General features: G+C 46.0%; 1 protein-coding gene across 1 annotated transcript in view; it reads right to left on the minus strand.

Annotated features, from left to right (window-relative positions):
* LOC146808894 (phospholipase A2 inhibitor and Ly6/PLAUR domain-containing protein-like) overlaps positions 1-25180 on the minus strand; it is a 167716-nt gene that overhangs the window by 25975 nt on the left and 116561 nt on the right. The window contains exon 3 of the mRNA XM_085614248.1: positions 14890-15036. Coding sequence (XP_085470374.1) covers positions 14890-15036 — 147 coding nt within the window. The remainder of the gene's footprint in view (positions 1-14889; positions 15037-25180) is intronic.

Here is a 25180-nt window from a genome sequence, read left to right on the forward strand (position 1 = left end):
AACTCAGTAGCAGTGGCACCATTTTTACTGACCCAGTAGGGATAACAGGCTGAGCCTGCCCCGTCAGGTTTGAGCCAGTGGTTTGATGGTCAATCTGGAGCTGGCCTCTAGGACACCCGCCATGTTGGCAGTTGCCTCACATGGGTTATAGGACAGTGGAGTACCTGAAGAGAGGGAGACAGAGAGAGAGGGAGACAGAGAGAGGGAGACAGAGGGAGGGAGACAGAGGGAGAGGGGGACAGACAGAGGGAGACAGACAAGAGAGAGAGAGGGGGACAGAGGGAGGGAGACAGACAGAAGGAGACAGATAGAGGGAGGGAGACCGAGACAGACAGAGGGAGACAGAGAGAGAGGAAGACAGAGAGAGAGGGAGACAGAGGGAGACAGACAGAGGGAGGAGGGCGACAAACAGAGCGAGGGAGACAGATAGAGAGAGAGAGACAGGGAGACAGAGAGAGAGGGAGACGGAGGGAGACAGGGAGGGAGTCAGGGGGAGAAGGAGACAGACAGAGGGAGACAGATAGAGGGAGGGAGACAGGGAGGGAGACACAGACAGACAGAGGGAGGGAGACAGGGAGACAGACAGAGGGAGGGAGACAGAGGGTGACAGACAGAGGGTGACAGACAGAGGGAGACAAAGGGAGACAGATAGGGAGACAGACAGAGGGAGGTAGAGGCAGGGACACAGAGGGAGGGAGACAGGGAGGGAGACAGAGGGTGGGAGACAGAGGAAGGGAGACAGGGAGGGAGAGAGAGACAGACAGTGGGAGGGAGACAGAGAGGGAGACAGAGGGAGGGAGACAGACAGAGGGAGAGACAGAGGGACGGAGACAGCGAGAGGGAGACAAAGGTAGGGAGATAGAGGGCGACAGAGGAAGGGAGACAGACAGAGGGAGACAGACAGAGGGAGGAGGGTGACAGACAGAGGGAGACTGACAGAGGGAGGAGGGTGAGAGACAGGTGGGGAGACAGAGGGAGACAGAGAGAGAGGGAGACAGAGGGAGGGAAACAGCAGGAGGGAGACAGACAGACAGAGGGAGAGAGGGAGACAGAGGGGCAGACAGAGGAGACAGAGGGAGGGAGACAGACAGCGGGAGACAGGCAGAGGGAGGAGGGTGAGAGACAGGTGGGGAGACAGAGGGAGACAGAGAGAGAGGGAGACAGAGGGAGGGAAACAGAGGGAGGGAGACAGACAGACAGAGGGAGAGAGCGAGGAAGACAGAGGGGCAGACAGAGGGAGACAGAGGGAGGGAGACAGATATAGGGAGACAGAGACAGGGAGACAGAGACAGGGAGACAGAGAGAGAAGGAGACGGAGGGAGGAGGGTGACAGACAGAGGGAGACAGAGGGAGGGAGACAGAGGGAGCTATACAGAGGGAGGGAGACAGGGAGACAGACAAGAGGGAGACACAGGGAGACAGACAGACAGAGGGAGGGAGACAGACAGAGGGAGACAGAGGGAGGGAGACAGAGAGGGAGACAGAGCGAGAGAGGGAGACAGAGCGAGAGAGGGAGACAGAGAGAGGGAGGGAGACAGAGGGAGGGAGGGAGACAGAGAGAGGGAGGGAGAGGGAGGGAGACAGAGAGAGGGAGAGACAGAGGGAGGGAGACAGAGGGAGGTAGACAGAGGGAGATAGACAGAGGGAGGGAGACAGGGAGACAGACAAGAGGGAGATACAAGGAGACCGACAGAGGGAGGGAGACAGACTGAGGGAGGTAGAGGGAGGGACACACAGGGAGGGAGACAGACAGAGACAGAGGGAGGGAGACAGAGAGGGAGACAGACAGAGACAGAGGGAGGGAGACAGAGAGGGAGACAGAGAGAGAGAGGGAGGGAGACAGAGGGAGGGGGACAGAGGGAGGGCGACAGGGGGAGGGAGACAGAGGGAGGGAGACAGAGGGAGGGAGACAGAGGGAGGGAGAGACAGAGGGAGGGAGACAGAGAGAGTGAGACAGGGAGCTAGATAGAGGGCGACAGACAGAGGGCGACAGAGGAAGGGAGACAGACAGGGAGGAGGGCGACAGACAGAGGGAGGAGGGTGAGAGACAGAGGTGGGGAGACATAGAGAGAGGGAGACAGAGGGAGAGGGAGACAGAGGGAGGGACTCAGGGGGAGAGGGAGAGAGACAGATGGAGGGAGACAGAGACAGACAGAGTGAGACGGACAGAGGAAGGGAGACAGAGGAAGGGAGACAGAAGGAGGGAGACAGAGAGAGCGGGAGACAGAGAGAGCGGGAGACAGACAGAGGGAGAGGGAGACAGAAAGAGGGAGGGATACAGAGAGAGAGGGAGACAGAGAGAGAGAGGGAGTTTGCAACAACTTGCAGTAAATATGTGGTGTAAAAGCCGCCATTTGAAAACATTTCTTGCGGGGGGGGGAAACCCACCCACACCCTCCTTTTGCAGTTCAGGCTTGCTCACTTCGCTCGCTCGCTCCACTACAATTTTTCGCCCACCACTTTCAAAATCCACCAGCCGCCCCTGCCTCTCTTATTACAGTATGAAGCACAATACTGCCACCTCAAAATCTTATCTGGCGCATTGCTTGCCCCACTTGCTTCACATATATAGTTGTTGAAACATATGGACTCTTTCCTGGCGGTTCTAAAAAGAAAGGCTATTCTGCATTTGGTTTCATTCAGTGTGCTCAGAAACCCCCTGATGCAGATAGCCACAGAGAAGACAGACCCTTGTGCCTTCCATGAGCGGGCAATCTTTTGGTTCTAATGAAACATATCTTCATCCTTTGCAGGATCAGCCTCTGTCAAACACGAGCTTCAGGGTCCAAAGAAACAGCGGGATAATCAGGATCCCTTTGGCACACAGTTATGATGACCCAGATACCTAATTTGCTTTGCAGAAAGTTTTTAAATATGGATATTCTATCCAGTAACAGTGGTGGGAATGTAGTTTTTCTGTTGTCAACATTCATGTGTTCCCATCTGAACTCTGCTCTGTGCCATAAGGTCCTACAATCATAAACATTTGCTAACCATCTAACCCCATTGGCGGGGTCCCTAAGAATATAAAACTTAACTTAAAAAAAATTGTATATTAACTGATCCACAATCACTGAGAAAAATAATTAAAGTGAAGTTATGTTTCTTTTCTCAGAATTTAAAATGTTTTTATTAAAAAAAGGAATTCCACTAAAACTACTTTATTTTAAGTAGTGTTTTGATTAAGTCACAGAAGTTAATGAGCATTGTCAAAGTCAATAGGGCTCGCCTATGTGAGATGTGTTAATGTTTTTTATCCATCTTGTACAGTTGCACTGCTGCTATTCAGCATGGGTAAAAGTAAAGAAAATAAAAAGTGCTATCACACGGTCAGCATTTCCCACCTTATAGCGCCTGTTTTTAGGTCAAGCCCGGGCAGCACATGTGCTGGTCTGCTAGGCCTGCTTTCTCAGAGAATGGACTTAAAGCTCCACCCACTCTCTGCCCATGTTTAGGTCTCGCCTGACCCAGCGCATGCGCTGGTCTTGCGAGACTTATTGAGAGGGCTCCAAAAAGTGCTGCCAGGCCAGCCTAGAGCTACAGTGCATGTGCGCGGGCGCGCGCGCCGCGCTTTACCGCGATTACTTTCATTTTCGCGCTTTACCGCGATTACTTTCATTTTCGGATCGTGATCGCGATCACTTTCGCGGCCGCATGGCCGCTTCGCATAGCCAATAGGTCTCGATTTTGGGACCTTATAAGTATTTAGTTATGCAACTGTTGCATAGCTAAACACTTATAAGGTCCCAAAGGCGAGACCTATTGGCTATGCCAATGCTTGTTTTCATTGGCTTGTGTCATTGCCATTTGTAAATGCTTCTGATTTGTTAATAGGATTGTTAGTCCCTCCACAGTACAGCCTTGTCTTGATTTGTAATGTCGTACTTTAGAATTTGGGACCGCGTAGGAGATAGGGCCCTACCCCTGTCTATCTCGGTAATAGTGAACCGCGAATGGTTAATGCGGTATGTACGAGTGCTTTCTGTAACGTTTCAGCTATGAATGCACTGTGTATACGCTATTTTACATCACTGCGTGGGTTCCATTTTGTATCGGTGGCCATCTTATGGTTGCCCTCACATAGGCTATGTAGTGTGAAGCGAATACGAGCCTTTTAAGGCACATGTAGCTTTCTTTGACTTTTCTGTGACCTGGGCAGCTTGGCTCCGCTGCCCCAGGTCAAACTGGTCTCACGAGTTCCCCGTCCTCTGGCCACCTGTGATTAGCATCAGGGCTTGACACACCATAAAGTCTTTTCATCCTACACAAGCCTCCGGCTAATCTCTTTCACATATTGCTGTTCCTGCTTTATGGCTTGTTTCCCAAAACAGGAGATGCTCATGTTTATTGGGGCCTATCAATATCTGATGTGGGATCTGAGCTTTACTGTGTAAATAATTGCGGGCTGGTTTCACTGGAATGTGGGATGGTCATCATGACTCTGCCTTTTTGTTTTGTAATGTATACGTGTAATGGCCATGTCATAAACTAAAGAATGTATGCCTGAGGCAGGAAAATCTGTATTTAAGGAGAAGCCCGTTTCTGTGATTTTTAGCTGTCTCCTGAGAACATACACGCAGTTGTACTTCTAGGACGCCTGCAATTGGTCTGCAGCCAATAAACTGATCTTTGACTTCACCCAGAAGACTCTGTGTTTCTGTAGGTCTGAAACAGGAAGAACCCCGAAGTCATAGGGTGTGTTCCCCTGCACCGCTGGGCTTAAAATACCCAGTACTTCAGTTGGCGCCCAACGTTGGGCCATTTCAACGGTACCGGTCCAAGCCAGAGGTTCGTGAGGAGCTTCGTGTGGAAATTCTGGAGGAAGGCCGCCACTTCATCGACCCCTGCATGTCGACGTGGTCCGAAGGTCTATTCTGCGAGGTTCTCCGCGTCCCGACGGCTACGAAGGACTGCTGCCCTGATTAATCGCCCTGTTTTGGACCCTTGACGAGTTTGGTAGAGCGAAACAATCGAGAGAGTCTTCTGGTGACGCCATCGATCATCAATATTCAGTTAAGTATAAGTGGAGCGTCTCCCAGTTTGAATTTGGTATCCTTCGGGATCATTTTGATTTGGTGCTTGCAAGTCCCAAAGCCAGAGGACTCGTGTATTCACAAGACTATCGTATTCGATAATCCTTTGACGTTTTGAAACTAGACTAGTGAGCGAAGATGCCTGGTTCTAGTGTATTTTGTAGATTGTTTTGTTTGGGTTGTGGAAGGGATTTCCAGTTAGAGGATTCATGTCCGGTTCCTCCAATTGGAACTCCAACTTATGAGCTTTATGTAAAACATGGCGTGGGCCCCATTGCATATAATGAAATATGGATCCGATACACCAGAAAGGACGGTGTTTTAAAATGGCCCCAAAATGGTAGTTTCGATACAGATATCTTAGATAATTTGGAAGTTAAATTGTTTAAAAAGAAAGCCCGGCCGGCGATGTTTGATTCTTTCCGCCTATGGCGAAAGGAAGCCAAACAGAGGGAAATTAAGCTAGCGAAAAGAGATAAGAGAGAGAGAGGTATGTCATTGATGCAAGCAGCTGTGCAATTTAAAGATAATGAGGAAGAACAAAGGAATGAACAGTTGCACAGACAGCGCAAATTAGGGATCGATAAATGTTACCCTGTTTTGTCACCCCTTGTGCAAGATGAGACAAAGGAGAAAGAGAAAGATTCCCTAATGTCCCACTTGTTAAGTTCGCCACCCCCATATGCGCAAAATGCCACCGCACCTCCACAGCTTGTAAATGCGCAACCTCCAGTAAATATGCCGCAAGCCTTCCCGCAGCCGCCAGCTCCTCTTCAGCTGGCTCCTATCCCTGCAGTGCAGCCCTCTCAAGGGCCGCCAGTTTTGCTACCTGTTACCCCCGCGCTTTCTACGACTTTGCCTAGCATGCCAGCGGCTTCCCCTGGCGCTCCTTCTTACACTACCCCGGTACCTGTATCTGAGTCTGTTTTTCTTCCCTCTGTCTATCCCCCTGTTTTCGCCTCAACTTCTCCTTCAGCACGACAACGACTAGCTAATGTAGTTACTAGTTTAATGTCGCTTCTCTTTGGGTCATCTAGTGCGACTCCTGGTTTACAGCGTAAGCAATTGCGTAGTTAGCTACCTGGTCCCGAAGAGAAAGAGGTGTTAGATCATCTGGCGCGTAGGTGGATTGGTTTCCCTTCATGCTATGATGTGGAATCGGTTGTTAATGTTTTTCACCAATGGGATGCCCCAAAACAGAGGTATGTTTTTGATAAAATGTGTGAATTCCTCTGTGAGGAATTGGAGGATAAGGGTGCAAACCCAAACCCACAGGAATTGTGTCGAGTGCGATTTGATTTCGGAACAGGTGTAATTGTGGGCCCCAATGTAGATAAAGCAGTTGCGACTTTACTGTCCCTCAGAAATGGCGATTGTCAGCAGTCATTGTTTGACCAGGATTTCCCTGTGGGGAAGGAGGTAAAAGCGCGCCAATATCCGATGCGTGAGGTTCCCCCAGTTTGGAGACCTGCTGATCCAAATGCTAATCCACCTGTCTTAGCACATTTTCAGCGTGTTTGGGTACATGTCCCATGGAAGAGATGTGAGGTGTTAGCACTTAAACAGACATTGCCTGACCCCCGTAAAAACCCTACCGGTTATTATAAGGAGTTATCCCAAACTGCAGAGTCGTGTGTCATGAATTTGGCCGACATAGATATGCTGTTTGGGAATGTGGTTCCACAGCCTTTATGGGGATCCATTCGTAATGTAGATCACGCTGCAGAACTAGGTGACATATGGGCTAATATTGTTTCTGCAGACGCTAGACAAGTTGGTGGTGCGAAACCTGAGCCCCTCATAGCAGCGCTCCCTGGTAGAATTATTACCTATATGAAAACTATAATGCCTGCGATGCGCGTAAATTGGGACAAACTATCTGCATGCAAGCAAAAGAAAGATGAGACAGTGTCTGATTTCTTTACCAGGTTTGAAGAAACGTTTATCGACCACAGTGGTCAAGACATGAGCACTGAAGGTGGCCAACGGTTATTTGTTGATAAATTTGTGCAGAATCTACTCCCCGAGTTGTGTAAAAAATTAAAAGATTCAGAAAGTTCTTGGGCTGTTTCCTCTTCAGCGCAAATACTGGCTACTGCACAGTATTATGAGAATAGAGACAAAGATGAGAAGGATAGAACAGATAAGAAAACGAAGGAACTAAAGACAAAGGTCCTTTTGCAGCAGGCCTATCCGCCACGTGGAGGACAGAATAATTATAGGCAAACACAAGGTATCTATCAGCAGCCCCAACAGTTTCAGAATAATCAGCAAATGAATGGGTATTATCAACCACGGATCCCTGTAGGTCCCAACCAATGTTCATATTGCAAAGAGGAAGGTCATTTCAAATATAGTTGCCCTAAATTAATGCAGCGTAACAGTAATGCGTATGGCGCAAGAGGTAGAGGTGGTCAGCAAGCTCCTAGAGGCAGAGGGCGTGGAAATATTACCCAGAACGCGCGTCCTCTTCCGCCTCAAAATACCATAAATAGCTTTGATCAGCAAGCCAACGCGACTGGTAATACAGCTCCGTACTACAATAATGATTATTATGCGGAAGATGACAATGTAGAAGATGATGATTACTAGGACAGCCGTAGACAGAGAGAGGGAGTTGTTTCAGTGCCAGTGGATCAGAGCGGACCTTATGTTAAAGTAACTACAGCAAATGTAACGGAGCCCTTTCTGCTGGATACTGGTGCTGCAAAGAGTTCAATCATGCATTCAAAACTCCCTGGCGCGCCTTTGTCTGGCGAAATGAATGTCTCAGTAGGTTTTTCTGGCGCCCCAGTTAGGAACCCGATTTCTAGTCCTATGTCACTTTCTGTTGGACCTTGCGAGCTGAAAGCACCCCTCATTCTAACAACAGGTTGTGGTGAAAATTTGCTAGGATTAGATTTGCTAAAAAGATTGCATGCCACGCTGTATTGTTCTCCTTCGGGAGTACAACTTACATTAGGCAAGAAAGTGATTTCCCCAATGTATTTGTCTAAAAATGCAATGCCACCTGAATTGTCATCCCTTCCGGATGTCCTTTGGGCTACTGGTCCCAATGATGTGGGTCTTTTGGAAATACCGCCATATGTGGTCACTTTAAAAGCCAATGTCAGATTGCCACGCATTCCCCAGTATAAGATCTCCAATGAAGGTCAGAAAGCGTTGTTAGAAATTGTCAGCGATTTGATTAAAAAGGGTGTGATTGAAGAGACAAGAGGCAACGTTTGCAATAGTCCTGTTTTACCTGTCTTAAAACGAACGGACCCTTCACAGCCACCTGTTTACAGATTTGTGATTGATCTTAGAGAGGTTAATAAGATTGTTGTACCACAGTTTCCAGTTGTCCCTGATATAACTGCCTTGTTAACCATGATTCCAGCCTCCGCCGCATGGTTCTCAGTGATCGATCTAAAGAATGCTTTCTTTAGCATCCCAATTGCAGAGGAGAGCAGAGACATTTTTGGCTTTAGTTTAGGAGGTCGAAGCTTCCGCTTTAAACGCGCTCCCCAGGGCTACTGTGAAAGTCCATCAATATACAGTCAGGCTTTGAAAGCGCAGCTTGATGCACTGGTTTTACCCAATGGCGCTATCCTCATTCAGTACGTCGACGATTTACTGATCGCCGTGGATACTGAAAAGATTTGCAAAAACGCTACCTTGTCATTGTTGCGTCATTTGTCTGCCTTCCATCACAAAGTGTCTCTCTCAAAGCTGCAATATTGTCGACAAGAGGTGACCTACTTAGGTCATCTCTTATCGAAGGAGGGAAGGAAACTGACCCCAGAAAGAATTCAAGCCATTGCACAGTTGAGTGTGCCAAGAACACAGAGAGAAGTGCGTGCTTTCTTGGGCATTACTTCATACTGTAGGCATTGGATTCCTAATTTTTCTTTGTTGGCAAAACCTTTGTTAGCATTGACTTGCAAAGACACACCGAATCCTATCCCATGGTCTGAAGAGTGTCAGAAGAGTTTTTTGGAATTGCGTAATGCATTGTGTTCAGCTCCTGTGTTGGGTACCCCTGACTACAGCAAGCCTTTTACATTGTATGTTCACGAGAAAGATGGTTGTGCATTATCAGTGTTAACACAGCCTTTTGGCGACAGACCGCGTCCATGCGCGTATTTTTCGTCAACCTTGGACCCTGTAGCGAGGGCATTGCCAAGTTGTCTGAGAGCCACAGCCGCTGCAGCTATGTCTATTCGACAGTCTGCTGGACTAGTAATGGATAATACATTGATTGTTATGGTTCCACATGCTGTGGACACATTGTGAAACAGGACCAAGACACAACACTTAACTAGTGCGCGATTATCTGGCTATGAGCTGACACTGTTAGCAAATCACATACACATAAAGAGATGCAACACATTGAATCCAGTTACATTATTACCAATTCCAGCAGACCTAGATGAGATTGAGCAACATGATTGTCTGTTCAGAACAGAAGAAGAGACGAAAGGGAGAGTAGATCTCAAAGATACTCCCCTGAGTGTGATGGTACCTTATGGGTGGATGGTTCGTGTTTCAAGCTTCCGAATGGTGATACGACTGCTGCATATGCTATCACGACTTTGCACACGATTGTGGAAACTGCGCGTGTGCCACAAAATTTGGCTCAAGCAGCAGTATTGATTGCCCTTATGAGAGCATGCATGTTGTCTGAAGGAATGAGAGTGAATATATATACAGACAGCCAGTACGCCTGTGGCGTGGCTCATAGTTTTGGGCGATTGTGGAAGGAACGTGGGTTCCTGACTTCGCATGGAGCTAAGATTCAGAATGGCAAGTTGGTGAATGATCTCCTTGAGTCGCTGACCCTACTGTTACAAGTTGCGATTATGAAATGCAGTGTGCACAAGAAAATCACTGATGATGTTGGTCGTGGTAATGCGTTTGCTGATGAAGTCGCGAAAGAAACAGCAAGAGATGTGAAGACTCGAATGTATGTTGCAGGCCCTGCCAGATGGGTTGGTGATGTTGGAATGTGTGAAAACACAATAGAGAGTGTAAAGTCCCTTCAAGCTGAAGCCACAGAGAAAGAGTTGAGCAAGTGGAGAGAAAGTATGGGTAAGTTGGATGAGAATGGTTGTTGGATTGATTTGTCAGAACATAGGCGATGGTTGTTACCTGATGCATATGTGCTTCCAGTAGTTACTATGGCACATGGAATGGCACACATCAGTACGAAAGGAATCTGTAAGTTGTTGGCTCCAGTATGGCAGAATGCTGGAATTCCTAAGTGTGCAGAGAATGTGGTCAAGAATTGTATGGTATGCTTGAAGTACAACCCTGGTAGGGGAACCCCAACTCCAGCTGGTCATTTTGCGCCTCCATCATATCCATTTGAAGTTTTGCAGCTGGATTTTATCCACATGGAAAGATGCAACAACCTGAAATATGTATTGGTGGTTGTTTGCGCTTTCTCAAAATGGATAGAGGCCTACCCTCTAAAAGTTAACACTGCTCTATCCACAGCCAAAGCCCTTGTGAAGGAATTTTTCCCTAGGTTTGGAATTCCAAGAATGGTGTGGAGTGATAATGGAAGTGAGTTTGTGGGTCAAGTGATGAAGAATGTGTGTGAGGGACTAGGTATAAGGCAGAAGTTTCATGCTGCAAATCACCCCCAATCAGCTGGATTAGTAGAGCGCTACAACGGCGCTCTAAAACTTAAACTGGCCAAAATCCAAGCGAGCTCAGGTCTTAAATGGCCTGACGCTCTGCCTCTAGCACTCCTGTCCACCAGAATGACCGTACACTCACGAGTGGGACTTAGTCCTTACGAGGTCGTTTTTGGCCGCCCGGCCAATGTATGGGGTGTGCCAAGACCGATGAAATTCAGTGAGATCGAGCATTCAGTGTTACTTGATTACTTGCACGAATTGACAGTTAAACTGCGTGTTTTACACCAACAGGTGCATGATACTCTCCCCCCGGTTTCTGAAGCTCCTGGACACCCTATCGAACCAGACACGTGGATCCTCGTGAAGAATTGTCAGAGGAAAACCAATGAGGAGCCCCGCTGGATTGGCCCTCACCTCGTGCTGCTGTCGACAAGATCAGCGGTTCGAGTAAAGGGGAAGAAAAACTGGATCCACGGCGCCCACGTGAAAAGGATTCCTTTGCCTCTGCCGTATGACCAGTGGGTCCAGGAGGGTATCGCTGACTCTGAAACAGACACTGTACCACGTTTTGTGCCGTTCAGTGATGCACGCATAAAAGGCACAGCTTCAGTGCAGGAAAGTGACGATCTTTTGCAAGAAGCTGTACCACCGTCAATTCGATTGGACACTGCAGAGCCTGAACTCTTGTTTCAAGATCAAACAGTGCCTGGCCGTTTTCGTTACAGTCTGAGGCCAAGGCCCACGGACAAATAAATATTCTTTTTCTTTTACCTTTTTATTTTTTGATAACCAGAGCTCTCCCATCTGAAGGACTTTCTTGATTTTTGTTTTTCGAACCACCATCCGGGTTCAGCCGCAGGGTCGGGGTGCCAAGACTTTGGGGTACAGGCCGAAGACGTTAGGTCGACGGTTCTGGTTGGTCTAGGGCGTTCCCTGGACTGACAGGCGTACTCCTTAGCAGAAGAAACTCACCCGCCGCGAGCGGCACGATTAGAGGATGGAGTTTTGTAAGATGGAGAGACTCACTGAGGAAATGAACTTTTAAACAAGAATGTGTAAAATCATGACACGCAAACGTTTTGTATTATTATGCCTGTTTGTATTGTGTAGTATGATAATGTTTACTGTAGGATTTGTATTCTTCTCCTCTCAAGAGCCTATCGCACCCACTGTACAGCCTATGCCTCCTCTTACTATCTCCTCACACTCTTTTCACCCTCTGCCTGAACATGAACAAGCCAGACGGTCAGAATTTGTGAACAACTCGTTTATACAGCTACTGCACCAGCAATAACTAGTTATGAATACAACCAATTGTTGGGTGTGTGGTTTAATGCCACATACCATTAATAAGGGTATTCCCTATCTAGTGCTGCCGTATAGTTACAATGGATCGTCATGGGCATTCCAGACCATGTTTCTCTATGCACTAGAAGTATACTCCCCGCGACAACCGCGTTCCATCAGACCTAGCACCAATAACAAAGCTTTAGTGAAAGGAATTGCCGATATGAGTAGAGATATCGATGCATACTCATCCATTCCCAAAGAAGAGCTGAGAGCTTATGTAGGGTGGAACGCGACGGGGTATAGTATTAGTCTGGGTGAAAGACAGCGGAAAATCTCATCCCCAATCTGGGTCGTACCCCACATAGGTCGGTTCTGTTTGCAAGGTAATGGTCAGAATCCTAGAGCTCAACTGGGAAGAAGTGACTGTACTGAAACGTACACTTTTCCGTCACAGTTTTCCCCTGCGTTTTTGGCTGCCAAGGGTACATATTTTATCTGCGATGACCGAGCAGATACATGGTTGCCCCCTGATTTCTCGGGCACATGTTATATTGCAAATCTGCTACCGCCAACATTTACTGTAGGCCTGGGCGGTAAATTCCGTTCCGTTCGCGGAATTTGCGGAATTTGGGTAATTTCGCGTTCCGCGGAGAACGCGAAATTGCCCAAAAATCTACGTTCCGCGACTTCGCGAAATTTTTTGCTTGTTCGCGTTCTCAATATGCGTGTTCGCGAGATATTTCACCGCGAGCACGCAAACAGCGATCGCGAACAGGAAAAAAGTATCGCGAACAAGCAATTCTGCGTGTTCGCGGAATTTCTGCGTGTTCGCGGAGATTTTTTACCGTTTCGCGGAGATTTGCGTAACGCGATTACGCGAATTCCGCCCACCCCTAATTTACTGCCGCCTCCGACTATCACAAGGCCAGAGTTGTGAGAGGCGTGATTAGTAAGGAGGATACTGCCGGTCAGGAAGCGGGAGATTTCTTTTTGGGTTTCCTGCCGTTTTGGGGACCTATGGTTAATAGTAGGAACCTGAGACATCTGACTCGTGTGGTTGAATCCACTGTTAATGTTACGGCTGGTGCCCTTGGTAATTTGACAGCTGAGCTCCAAGCGGATCGCCTCATGACTTTGCAGAACCGCATGGTTCTAGACGTCATACTTGCAGACCGTGGTGGGGTATGTAAGGTTATTCAATCCAGTTGTTGCATTTTCATACCAGATAACGCTCCAACAGTCTATCAAGCCATCTCCAAACTGCATAAAATATCTGAGTCCATACACGTGGATAAAGGAGATTGGTCACTGGTGGGGTGGTTCTGGGAACTGATATCTGCCTAGGGTTGGAAAGTTCTGATGGTCATTGGAATGATCTTAGCCATCCTTTTCCTGTTCTGTTTGTGCATACAGTGTGCTCCTGCGATATGTGGCCTCTGTGCTACATTATGTGTAAGGAAACCTGTATCGAGGGACGAGCTAAGTAATAGGATGATGCTACAGCAACATCTCCATGACTTCGTGAATATTGACCTAGACTCGGATTGAAATGAGTATAGTTATTGACTATGTAAGGGCAAAAGGAGGGTCTGTCGTACTTTAGAATTTGGGACCGCGTAGGAGATAGGGCCCTACCCCTGTCTATCTCGGTAATAGTGAACCGCGAATGGTTAATGCGGTATGTACGAGTGCTTTCTGTAACGTTTCAGCTATGAATGCACTGTGTATACGCTATTTTACATCACTGCGTGGGTTCCATTTTGTATCGGTGGCCATCTTATGTAGTGTGAAGCGAATACGAGTCTTTTAAGGCACATGTGGCTTTCTTTGACTTTTCTGTGACCTGGGCAGCTTGGCTCCGCTGCCCCAGGTCAAACTGGTCTCACGAGTTCCCCGTCCTCTGGCCACCTGTGATTAGCATCAGGGCTTGACACACCATAAAGTCTTTTCATCCTACACAAGCCTCCGGCTAATCTCTTTCACATATTGCTGTTCCTGCTTTATGGCTTGTTTCCCAAAACAGTAGATGCTCATGTTTATTGGGGCCTATCGATATCTGATGTGGGATCTGAGCTTTACTGTGTAAATAATTGCGGGCTGGTTTCACTGGAATGTGGGATGGTCATCATGACTCTGCCTTTTCGTTTTGTAATGTATACGTGTAATGGCCATATCATAAACTAAAGAATGTATGCCTGAGGCAGGAAAATCTGTATTTAAGGAGAAGCCCGTTTCTGTGATTTTTAGCAGTCTCCTGAGAACATACACGCTGTTGTACTTCTAGGACGCCTGTAATTGGTCTGCAGCCAATAAACTGATCTTTGACTTCATCCAGAAGACTCTGTGTTTCTGTAGGTCTGAAACAGGAAGAACCCCGAAGTCATAGGGTGTGTTCCCCTGCACCGCTGGGCTTAAAATACCCAGTACTTCAGTAACCTCCCATGAGGACTGACCCTTTTACTTCTGTTACTACACGGTATGTCTTATTTTGTCTGTAAGCATTATTTTCTTTAATGACTTTCTCCTACTGCAGGCACTACATGCTTTCCTGCTAACATTTAGCTTGCGATGCGTGCTTTCACTTTCCAAGCAGCCCGGGACAATGGTGAGCGCTTCTTTGAAATGAAATAGGTCTCGCATTTACAAGAGTTTAAGCTATTGACATTGTAAATGACAATGCCTTTCATTCATGTGTTAATTATCAAAACAGATAAATAAAAGGGATTGTCATTTACAATGACAATAGCTTAAACTCTTGTAAATGCGAGACCTATTGCGTTGGAAATGCTTGTTCTTTTCACCCATGCGGCACAGCAGTCACATTGTTGTACAGCATGGCTAAACAAAACATGGACAAATCCAAAAGCCGTAGCATAGGCAAGACTTATTGCTTTGCCAGTGCTTGTTTAAGTACAGGCTGTGTTCTCCTTACAAGGACGTACCTGCAGGTATGTCTGGGACGCAGTTGTCCGTCATGCAGCAGGTAGAGTTCAGCTCCTCCCTCATGGTGGGGACCGTCATGCTATAGGTGAAGTTGCAGTAGCTCGACATTCCACAGCCCACGGTGTAGACTGAACTTTCAGATCCAGCTGAAGAAAAAGGCAAAACAGAAAGGTTAGAGAAGCCAGTGGAAGGCCAGAACGAGCACAGTGACTCACATGAGGCGGTGTAGAATGGAAGCACTGGGCATGGCTGTAGAAAATAGACGCTCTGGCGACGAGGCCGCCAGAAGCAGCAGCCAGTGTCCTATGCTATATGGCGAAAGGCGATAGTCAGGGCCGGACTGGCCGTAGCGGACACCGGGCAATCCCCCGGTGCGCCGCACGGGTGGTGGCCGGTTTTGGGCCCCTGGGGGCCGTTTTTGTTACAGGGCCGTCTTTGCAGCATAGCTGCAAAATCGGCCCTGTAACAAAATCGGCCGAAAACCGGCCCTGGCAAAGAGCTCGGCGACACCTCTGCCCCCCCCAGGGGGGGGAGGGGGCCGGCCGAGCACTTTGCCAGGGCCGGTTGTGGTTCCCAGTCCGGCCAACCTCATTTGTATTACCAAGGCGCTTGATAAAATTAAAATCTTTTCAAGTCCCATTGTTCGCGTTGATTAGATTGATGCGATAGGTTTTTAAGCATGTGTGGGAAAAATACCATGCCTTTGAATAACCTATTATACCTAAAGATGTATAATCCAGTGATGACTATGAAGGATCCTTCAAACAAAAGTGTGTTTCAATCATGAAATGACATTTTGTATGTGTGATACTTTCAGAAAAGTCTATATTAAAATCGTTTGCAATTTGTTGTAAATTGAAATCAACTAATCTTCAAAACTAACAACTGTTGGCAAAGCCAATCAGTCTGGCCCTTCACGGGGCTACAGTACCTCAAGTAATTACAAGATGTGCTTCTGGAGTTAGACATAACAGCTTGAAGTCTGTAACAAGACTGCAGCTATTCAAAGGTTTACTAGAAGCTGCTTAACAAATCTGTTACAAAGCTACAATAGCTCAGGTGTTACTAAATGCCCCTCTCAAATCAGATGTGACTGCTTCAGATGTTCTTCCCAAAACTGAGAGGGTGTGCTGTAGGATCCTCTTAATACCAGAAGAATCACGAGGAAGGCAAATGGTGATGAAGATCATGTTAAGATTAATATCCAAGGAATGAAGAACCGATCCAAACCGCATCCAGTTCAGGCATCAGGTACAGAGCAATCTAAAAGTATACATTCCAAAACCAAGGCAACCATGTACATGACATCACTACTTAGTTGCTATGCTACATTAACATCAGAGGATGCCACATGTACCTTCAACATAAAAATTTACATACACACATTTGCTACTGTAAAGAAATGTGCTAGTTTGGTAAAGTCTTTTGCCAGAGGTGGAATATGCTATTAATCAATAACACATTGTTAGAAATTGGGTTGTAGGTTGACAGGGGTAGGAGCTCTGGTCAAGCAACAACCACAGACCTAGTTAGGTTAAGAGACGACAAAGCCTAAATTAACCTGTAATGACCCTCTGGTAGCTTGGCATAGAGCGGACAGACTGAACTTTAGGGGCTGTGTGCACAGTATTTCTGAAACATTTCAAATAAAACAGTGAAAACACCACACAAAATGATTCCACACGCAGTAAAAACTAAAAAAAACAGATTTTAATAAAAAAAACAATATTAAATGGCCAAAATCTAATTAGTAGAACTGGAGATATTGGATTTCAAAGTTTTTAAGTGAAATAGTGCCAATAAGCAACAAGCATTGGCAAAGGCCATAGGTTTCACCTATGCAAGCGCTATTGGCATAGTCAATATTTTTTAGCCATGTTGTTCACCAGAGTGGAGTGGAGTGTCGTAAAGCAGAGTAGGTTTGGGCAGAGCGGAGTGTTATGGAATGTGTTGTAGAGTAGCGTAGAGTGGAGTGGAGTAGATTGTCGTAGAGTGGAGCGGAGTAGTGTAGTAGAGTGGAATGACAGAATGGAGTAGAGTGTCGTAGAGTGATGTGGCGTAGATTCTCATAGAGTGGCATGGAGTGGCGTAGAGTGGAGTAGTGTGTTGTAGAATAGAGTGGAGTAGAGTGGTATGGAATGGCACAGAGGGAGTTGCATACAGAGTCATAGAGTGGAGCAGTGGGATGTAGAGTGGAGTGTTGTAGAGTAACATAGAGTACAGTAGACTTTAATGGATTAGAGCTTCAGCATTGAGTGTTGTAGAGTGGAGTACAGTGACATAGAGTGAAGTGGCATGAAGAACAATGGTGCAGAGTAGATTGGAATAGAGTGCTGTAGCGTGGGGTTCAGTGGTTTTGAGTAACGGGGTGTGGAGTGCTTTGGCGTAGAGTAAAGTGGTGCAGGGTAGAGTAGCGTGGCGCACCGGAGATTGCAGTGGCGTAGAGTGTAATGGCATAGAGTGAAGTGTCGCAGGTAGAAGTGGCTCAGAGTGGAGTCATAGAGTGGAAGGGCTGAGAATGGAGTATAGTGTTGTGGAGTGGTATAGAGTATTGTGGAGTGGTGTAGAGCAGAGTGGAGTAGTGGGGAGGGTGTTGCATAAACTGGAGTGTTGTACAGTGGAGTAGCGTAGAGTGGAGTGGAGGAGATTGTCGTAGAGTGGAGTGGAGTAGTGGAGTAGAGTGGAATGACAGAGTGGAGTAGAGTGTCGTAGAGTGATGTGGCGTAGATTCTCATAGAGTGGCATGGAGTGGCGTAGAGTGGAGTAGTGTGTTGTAGAATAGAGTGGAGTACAGTGGTATGAAATGGTACAGAGGGAGTTACATACAGAGTCATAGAGTGGAGTAGCCTCATAGAGTGGAGTAGAGGGATGTAGAGTGGAGTGTTGTAGAGTAACATAGAGTTAAGTAGACTTTAATGGATTAGAGTATCAGCATGGAGTGTTGTAGAGTGGAGTACAGGGACATAGAGTGAAGTGGCATGAAGAACAATGGTGCAGAGTAGATTGGAATAGAGTGCTGTAGCGTGGGGTTCAGTGGTTTTGAGTAACGGGGTATGGAGTGCTTTGGCGTAGAGTGTAGTGGTGCAGGGTAGAGTAGCGTGGCGCACCGGAGATTGCAGTGGCGTAGAGTGCAATGGCATAGAGTGAAGTGGCGTAGGTAGGAGTGACTCAGAGTGGAGTAATATGGGGCAGAGTGCAGTGGAGTAGAGTAGATAGTTTCATAGTAGAATGAAGTGATGGAAGGTAAAGTGAAGTGGTATAGGATAGAGAACAGAAGTAAAAAGCTGAGACGGCATATAGTGCAGTGGATGGAGTGCAGTGATGAAGAGTGTAGAGGCATAGATTGTAGCAGTGTAGAGAGCAGTGGGGTAGAGTTGAGTGGTGCAGCTGCATAGAGTGCAGTGGTGCAAAGTAGCATAGAGTTCAGCAGCGGCGATTGCAATCTTGCATAGTAAAGAGTCTTTGAGCGCAGTGCTGTAGAGTACATTGGTGTAGAGTACATTGGCTTAAAGTGCAGTGGCGTAGAGTAGAATGTTGCAGAGTACAGTGCTGTAGAGAGCAGTTGAGTACAGTGGTGGAGAGTAGAATAGAGGGGCGTAGAGTGCAGTGACATAGAGCACAATTATGTAGAGTGGCATAGCATGCTGTGGCATAGAGTGGAGTGGCGTAAAGTAAGGCAGAGTAGTTGGTGTAGAGTGCATTGGTTTTGAGGAAAGTGGTGTATAGTACATTGGGCAGAGGTTAGTGGTTCAGCATAGAGTGGAGTAGGGCGTAGTGGTGTAGAGTACAGTGGTGTATAGTAGATTGTTTCAGAGTAGAGTGAAGTGGTGTAGAGGTAAGTGGAGCAGGCTAGAGTGGAGTCGCATTAAGTAGTGTTACACAGTGCACTGGCGTAGAATGGAGTGGTGCAGAGGGGAGTGGCCTAGACTGGAGTGGTGTAAAGTGCAGCGGTGCGTGGTTAAGTAGAGTGCATTGGCATGGAGTGGTGCAAAGTATCCTCAAGAAATGCGGCCCTAAATATCTTCATCCTTTACTAACCGAATACACCCCTGGTCGGAGTCTGCGGTCCTTAGGGAAAGCCCTGGTGAAGGTACCAAGGATATACAAAGCCAGACTGGGAGCTCGCTCCTTCAGGTACCTGGCAGCTAAAACGTGGAACACTCTGCCTATAGCCCTAAGAACAGAGACATGTGAGAATAATTTCCGCAAACAACTAAAAACCTGGCTGTTCAGCAGTATGGAAAACTCATAGATGTCTAGCAAGTACTTTTTCTAGATTGTAGCAGCTTTTCACTCTCCTTTGTCTGGTGTAACCAAGTGCTCTATAAATGGAATAAACTAAACTAAACCAAACTAAGCAAGGCCACTGGAAATATGCAATTGTGCAGGTGCTGCGTTTTTAGCAGAATTATGGATTTGCCGCATGTGCCTCCTAATCCATCATCTGCTAAATAATCTGCAGATTTTAACAAAAGAAAAACTTCTTCCAAGGTCTAATGGTTCAAAAGTTACTAAAAACACAGCGAGAATTGTTGCCGCACAATGAAGGTACTTTGCAAAGGTTGAATGATCGTGTTTCTGTTGCTTCTTGCTATATTTAGGCATTAAACTGGTACCAATGAGGTGCACCCCATGTCCAGACTGTGAATAAGTGTAAAAATGGCAAAATAATTAAATACTATCATAAAATGTGCGGCATAATTTGCCTTTTCTTGCAGAATAACTTAGTCAACCCTGACTCTGTTGCTGCATAATTTTGGTGGCGCAGGTTATAAGTAGTATTGGGGGTAGATTGAGGGGCACACTATGATGGCGTTTGGACATCGCCACAAGAGTGGGACCTGCTGACCAGGAGCCGGTGGTCCCACCTGCCACATTTTGATTAGACTGCCGTGTAGGTGGTCGGAATATGAATTTTTCTACTGCGGCTTGTGCTGCAGCCAGGAAAAGGGCTGCAGCACAAGCTGCAATAGAAAAAGGCATTTTCCAAACATCCATGTAACGTGTGCCAGGCACCATGTGGTGCCAAGCACACAGTGCATGAATGTGTGTGGGAGCACCACATGTGCCCTCCTGACCACTTGCCAGTGGTCCACTGGGGACGGGGACCCTGCTTGGGGCCCCTAAAGTCAATTTCCATATGCCTATTCGGTGGGACCGCCATGAAAAGACATTCAGAAAGGGACACCGTGATCCTAACGGTGGTGCTGGAGCAGGCACCGCCTCCATTCTAGATCACGATTCCGACCACCGCCCCAACAGGATCAGTAGATCCTCTCGGAGGTTGCAGTCCATCCCCCAAGATTTTAGGGTCCGACTGCCTGCATTATAATGCATCAATTGGCCCAAAGGGCTGCATGTTGGTGGGACCACCAGCGATGGCCTGTCTATGGCGGTCCCACTGGCATTGTAATGTTCCCCTAAATATAAAGGTAGGGGCGAGAAGACAGGGTGCTAAAATGAAATGGAGAAGAGGAACTGTGGCAATCAGCTGACAGAGGAAAAGGTGTTGGCATGCAGAGAGTCCTGAGAGAGAGAGAGGGGTGATTACTTTGAGAGTACTATTGACAGAGTACTCGCAGGAGGGGCAATGAAAAGGCAGGCAACTGGCCGAAATAGCTGCCAGATATTTGACTTCTTGGCACCGATGTGGCCGTGAAATGCACTTACACGCACGCCTACTCTCCTGAATGTCCATTTCCGTGAATGTCTGCTCTGCCTAAGCTGTGCAGCTGAAGTCACCGTCTGAAAGGTGCTAAAAAGGAACTTGGGCATGAAGTGTGCCTTATTTACTACAGAATGGCTCTTGGAATTATGCCCACGATTTCTTGCACACTTTCAAAGAGCAGCCCGGAGGGCTCCCTGGAATCTCAGAGTGGTATGCAGTTTACCAGTCTCCCGCTGAGTCAACTGCTGAGGTATATTACTCCAGTGACAGTATCATATGTTTTCCATCACTACCTAAACCTTTTTTCTAATCTTTTATATTTTCCATTGTTTGTGGTTCAATGAACATTTAATTTTACAACAGTTTCTATTCTTCATACGAAAAGTTCCACTAAACTGTCACACACGAAATAAAACATACTACTCACTAGTTGCTCCCTTGTCGCATGCTCTCCTGAAATCACTCATTACGCAAAGCCCCAGTGAAGTTAGTTTCAGTGCTAAAAAAATATCACTTCACATGTAAAAAGTACTAACGTGTTGGCATGCTTGTGGCCTTTGCCCGGGGGGACCGTGTAGTGCACCAGTGAAAACGCACTCAAGTGGGTCCCTGCTTGTGTCCTGGGGGCACTAGATAGTACATGCTTCATCAAAGTATGGGGAAGGAATAAAAGGGGCATATCATCAAGGCGGCGCTATGAAATTATCGCCGCTTTTGAGTCCGTTTTCGGGCGAAAAACGGCAATAATTTCATTTTCATCTCCTTATCAGCAAAGAGTGACACGCTATCGCGTGTTTTGCTGACTTAGAGCCCATCACAACAACGCCTCTAATGCGATGCAAAGTGGGCGTTCCTTCCCAAAATAACTGGAGAAATGTCACTAACTGACATTTCTCCAATTATCAATGAGCACGCTAACAAGCATAGCGATAAGAAAAGTAGCGCTAACCGCGGTTATCGCTACTTTCTTTACGCCTGCTTTTAGTTTGACTTAGCCATGATCTCCAATGGAAGGTGGATATCATGGCTGAGTCTGCCCTGCCCTATCAGCAAGCTAACACCAAATGTTGTGCGATTCTCGCTGGTTTTCTACCGATATTTGCACATTTGGCAGCTTGCGCCTGGAATTTTATCGCTTTTGAGATAAGCATTGCTGATAGCACGCTATCTCAGCGATAAAAATCAGCGTTAGCTGGCTATAATTATCCTCGCGCTGAGCGCGCTGAGCGATAATTATCGCCGGCCCTTGCTGATATGCCCCTAAAAGGCTCGTCAAGAATCTCCAGGGAGATAATAACAGTGCGCTGAGCCCACAGCACTTGGGCAGCGCTGTAACTTTAACGCAAGAGTGTAGTTTACCGATCGTTGCTTGAGAAAAGAAGTTCCACCAAGGCAGATTAACACAGTAGTTTGCAGATGGGAAACCGAAAAAAGAAACACTGAAGAACAGAAAATAGAATGTCTACAACCAATAGAAATGAGGAAAAGTACAGTGACAAGCACAAGGACCAATAAGAAGTGAATGTAAGTCCCTTTTAAAATACAATAGATTTCACAAGCAAAGCGTAAGCACTGTGCAGGTGAAACCAAAAAAGCGCTATTGGGGATATCTGGTCCTGCCTTATTGGGTCAAGGATAACCACAATGGAGCACGGGCATGTGTTACCCATGTATTGTGATGTAATCCCAGATTTACTATAGGTAATAAGATTAGGTATGTTCTAAATTGGTGCACCTACCTGAGCGGTCTCCTCATTATTTCCTCTTTTCTTCTGAGCTCCATTTGGCAGCACACATAAAAAGAGGAATAAGGCCCTAAGAATTGTTTTTGCGCAGGAAGGTATCATTTCCTTCGCATGAAATTCTGCCCATAACACAGGCCCCATTGCACCATAGCACAAGGATGCCTGCACTGAGGCTTGTCTGCCTCCACTGTGTCAGCAAAAGGAAAGAACAGAAATGCACCATATCTTAGTAGATGTATCACATTTCTGCTCTCTCCCTTTTATACAACGCTGCAAAGCATGTTGCATTGCTGTGTTGCGCTTGTGAGAAACGATAGCACATCTGAGTGTGGAATTGTTTCATTAACCTGCCGTTCCATAGCTCAGTACTAGAGGTCTGCGTTGAGTCAGATGAAACCACTTTAAATGACCTTTACTGAGCTGGTGGAGGGGTGGCTTTAACATATCCCATTTCATACAAACTTTTGCAACTTTACACATAAAACAGCATTTTATTAAGTTGTTCCTTGAGGCCCCTTTTGAGTCAGAAGCAAAAACATTGAAATTATTGAATGAAGCTGCACTTCCTCAAGTAGTTCCTTTTGTTCACTCTGAATTAGATGAAAAAGCACTGAAATTCTATCATGAAGCTTAAGTTACTCAAGTCGCTACTAGACTAGAGGTCTACTTGGAGAAAGATGCAAAAAATTCATTCACAGAGCTGCAGTTCCTCAAAGAATGACTAGCTGTCCCTCGCTCATCAGGTACAAAATACTCAAAATTATTTCTTGAAGCTGCAGTTCCACAAGTCGTTACTATAAGTCCATCTCAACTTCTCGAGTCAAATGCAAACGCATTGAATTTCTTTCATGAACCTTCAGTTCCACAAGTTGACTAGAGGTCCCTCTGGAGTCAAATGCAAAAGCATTGAATTTCTTTTAGGAAGCTGCAGGTCTTCAAGTTTACTGGAGATCCCTGTTAAGGCAGAAGCAACTACTTCAAATGACCTTCACCAAGCTGAGGGGTGTGGCTTTAGCTTATACATTTGCATACACATTTTTACATTTAAATGATGTGCTTGTTTTCACTAGGATAAATTAATTTGCTAAAGCCGGTTAAGTCAAAATTACAGACGTCAATAAACCTCTTTATTTTTTGTGAAGTGATTACACCATACTATAAATGGGAATCAGCATTCACTGGTAAAACCAAGTGCCTTGAAAGAACTAATTTTGACTGTTTATGTTTAGGTGGGTGTGAAAGGATGTGTAATCAAGCATTCTAAAGTGAATTCATTCTATGGTAGAATGGGAAATGGGTATTATTTAAGAAGCAGCTGAGCAACTTATAAGATACAGGCCAATGACTAAATCTTCTTACATATTTTAATTATTGTTTAAAAATATTTCAAGCTGCTAGAAATCAAGTATAAAGTTCTAGAAGTCAACAGTACTTTGAAGTGCCTTCAAACTTACTCTTTACAAAATGGCTTTTGAGTCCTGCAGTCACTTATATTAAACCCTACTGTACTATGCTGTAGTATGAAGAAACTCAATGCCAATGTCAGGGGAGCAACACAATAGATAACAATATTACATCTAAACTTATTTTCCTCATATATATACTCTCAGTTTCTTTCATGAAGCTCCAGCTCTACAGGTCGGTCTTAGAAGTCTCTCTCCAGTCAAATGAAAAAGCTTTGAGAGCTTTCATGATGCTGCAGTACCACTATTCTTTACTAGGTGGCCCTCTCATGCCAAGTGCAAAAGCACTGAAGTTCTTTCATGAAGCTGCAATTCCACAAGTCATTAATAATGATCCCTCTCAAGTCAGATGCAACTCATTCAAATGACCTTCACCAAGGTGAGGGTGTGTGGGTTTAACATATACAACTGTTTGCTCACCTTTGGTATATTGATGATTTGTGCTTGCTTTCCATAGGATAAAATAATTTGCCAAAGCTGGTTTGTAATAATGGGTTGAATGGCACCCTTCCATAGGCCGGAGCTACCATTCACTGGTAAGGACAAGTGTCTTTAAGTAAGTGGCTTTTCCTGATCACTGACTTTCACTGCTCTAGACGCTGTCTGTGCATACAGACAATCAAGTTAATCAGAGGAAGAGACAACGGGAGAGCTGAATCAGATCACAGCTCAAGTTAGTGGGAGGAGGAGACAGGAGACAAGCGCGGTGTACATCACGGTGCGAGGGCCCCAGTGTGCTAAATATGCTCTAATGGGAGGAGGCGGAGGGGATGAGCAGTGTACTAGTTAAAGGGAGCAGCTAGAGACAAGCTCTGGTGTGAATAACAAATATAAAGCAGAAATAAATCTTTCCTGAAGCTTCAGTCCCACAATTAGTTCCTCCCAAGTCAGATAAAAGTGCTAGAAATGTTACACGCAACCCTGAGGAGGTGTGGCTTCAATCTAAAAATGTACATATGCACTCTAGCTACTCTAATGATGTGTGTTCATGTTATGTTTGATAAATAAATAAACCAAAGCTGGTTTATAATGAAGAATCAACATTGCAAACAACAATAAATCAATAAATGTTTTTTAGAATTATGGAAATAGGTGATAAAACTCTACCATACATTGGGTCTAGCAGTCACTAGGAAGTACTAATGGCTAAAACATTCAATTATCAGAGCACCTTTTCTTTTTTTATTTTATTTGGGTATGGATGTGCAAGGGCAAAATGCAGTTATTCAAGGTGATAGCTTCCAATGGCTGGAGTGGGCTAGTTGTTGATCTTTATTTTGTACTGTGGAAGTGATAGGGGCATATCTTTTGTGACATTTGAACAGACCATTTGTGGAAGAGTGTTGATTGAGAGCCACTATATATGGTCTATTTTTATACTATATGTTTTGGAAAACACACAGCTGTCTTTAGT

The sequence above is a fragment of the Triturus cristatus genome, chromosome 7, assembly GCF_964204655.1.
Source record: "Triturus cristatus chromosome 7, aTriCri1.1, whole genome shotgun sequence".
NCBI classification, from domain to species: domain Eukaryota; kingdom Metazoa; phylum Chordata; class Amphibia; order Caudata; family Salamandridae; genus Triturus; species Triturus cristatus.